This window comes from Sphaeroforma arctica (genome assembly GCF_001186125.1).
Source record: "Sphaeroforma arctica JP610 unplaced genomic scaffold supercont1.1332, whole genome shotgun sequence".
Taxonomy (NCBI): Eukaryota; class Ichthyosporea; order Ichthyophonida; genus Sphaeroforma; species Sphaeroforma arctica.
In genome coordinates, this window is record NW_014039226.1 from 572 (window position 1) to 1,126 (window position 555).

The following is a 555-nucleotide window of genomic DNA, read 5'->3' on the forward strand; positions in this document are numbered from 1 at the left end:
ACGGTGATTGTACTTAAGGCACAACCCCCAGTCAGTGCAACTCCGTACTGTGCCACGCCGATATGTTCCACTACTTCTATGAGATACGATTTAAACTCCTCTCGACATACCAGACCCCCTTTATACTAGTTATAGCCGACACTCACGATTGCTTATGATATTTACAGCCGACCTCTATGATAATTTGTGAGATACGATCATACCTTCTCTCAACATATCGAGCTCCCTTCATACTCATCAAATAGATGGAGCGACATTGAACGATCTCCTATCCGCGGACGGCTGTCCTAATCTGGAGATCGTGCTAATGCAAACGTATGGCATTGATGTGCCGCTGGTCAGCAAGACGCTGCTGTCACTAGACGTGCACGCTGTGATGGTTGCGGATGCATTCAAGGACTGCCCTAACCTGACAACGTTGGTGTTCTTGTTGACTCATGAGAGGCTTAAAACAGAGGATGTCAGTAGTGCGTCGATCAAGCATCTGTCGTACCACAACTGGGGGGGAATGAAGGAAGTGAGCGCAAGGTAATGAAATGTTTATATATATATAAA

The 555-nt window shown here is 46.1% G+C and overlaps 1 protein-coding gene across 1 annotated transcript in view; it reads left to right on the forward strand.

Moving 5' to 3' along the window:
• The first annotated feature begins 243 nt into the window (after positions 1–243).
• Positions 244–555, forward strand: part of SARC_10636 (hypothetical protein) — a 4,610-nt gene continuing 4,298 nt past the window's right edge. The window contains exon 1 of the mRNA XM_014295311.1: positions 244–528. Coding sequence (XP_014150786.1) covers positions 308–528 — 221 coding nt within the window. The 5' untranslated portion in view covers positions 244–307. The remainder of the gene's footprint in view (positions 529–555) is intronic.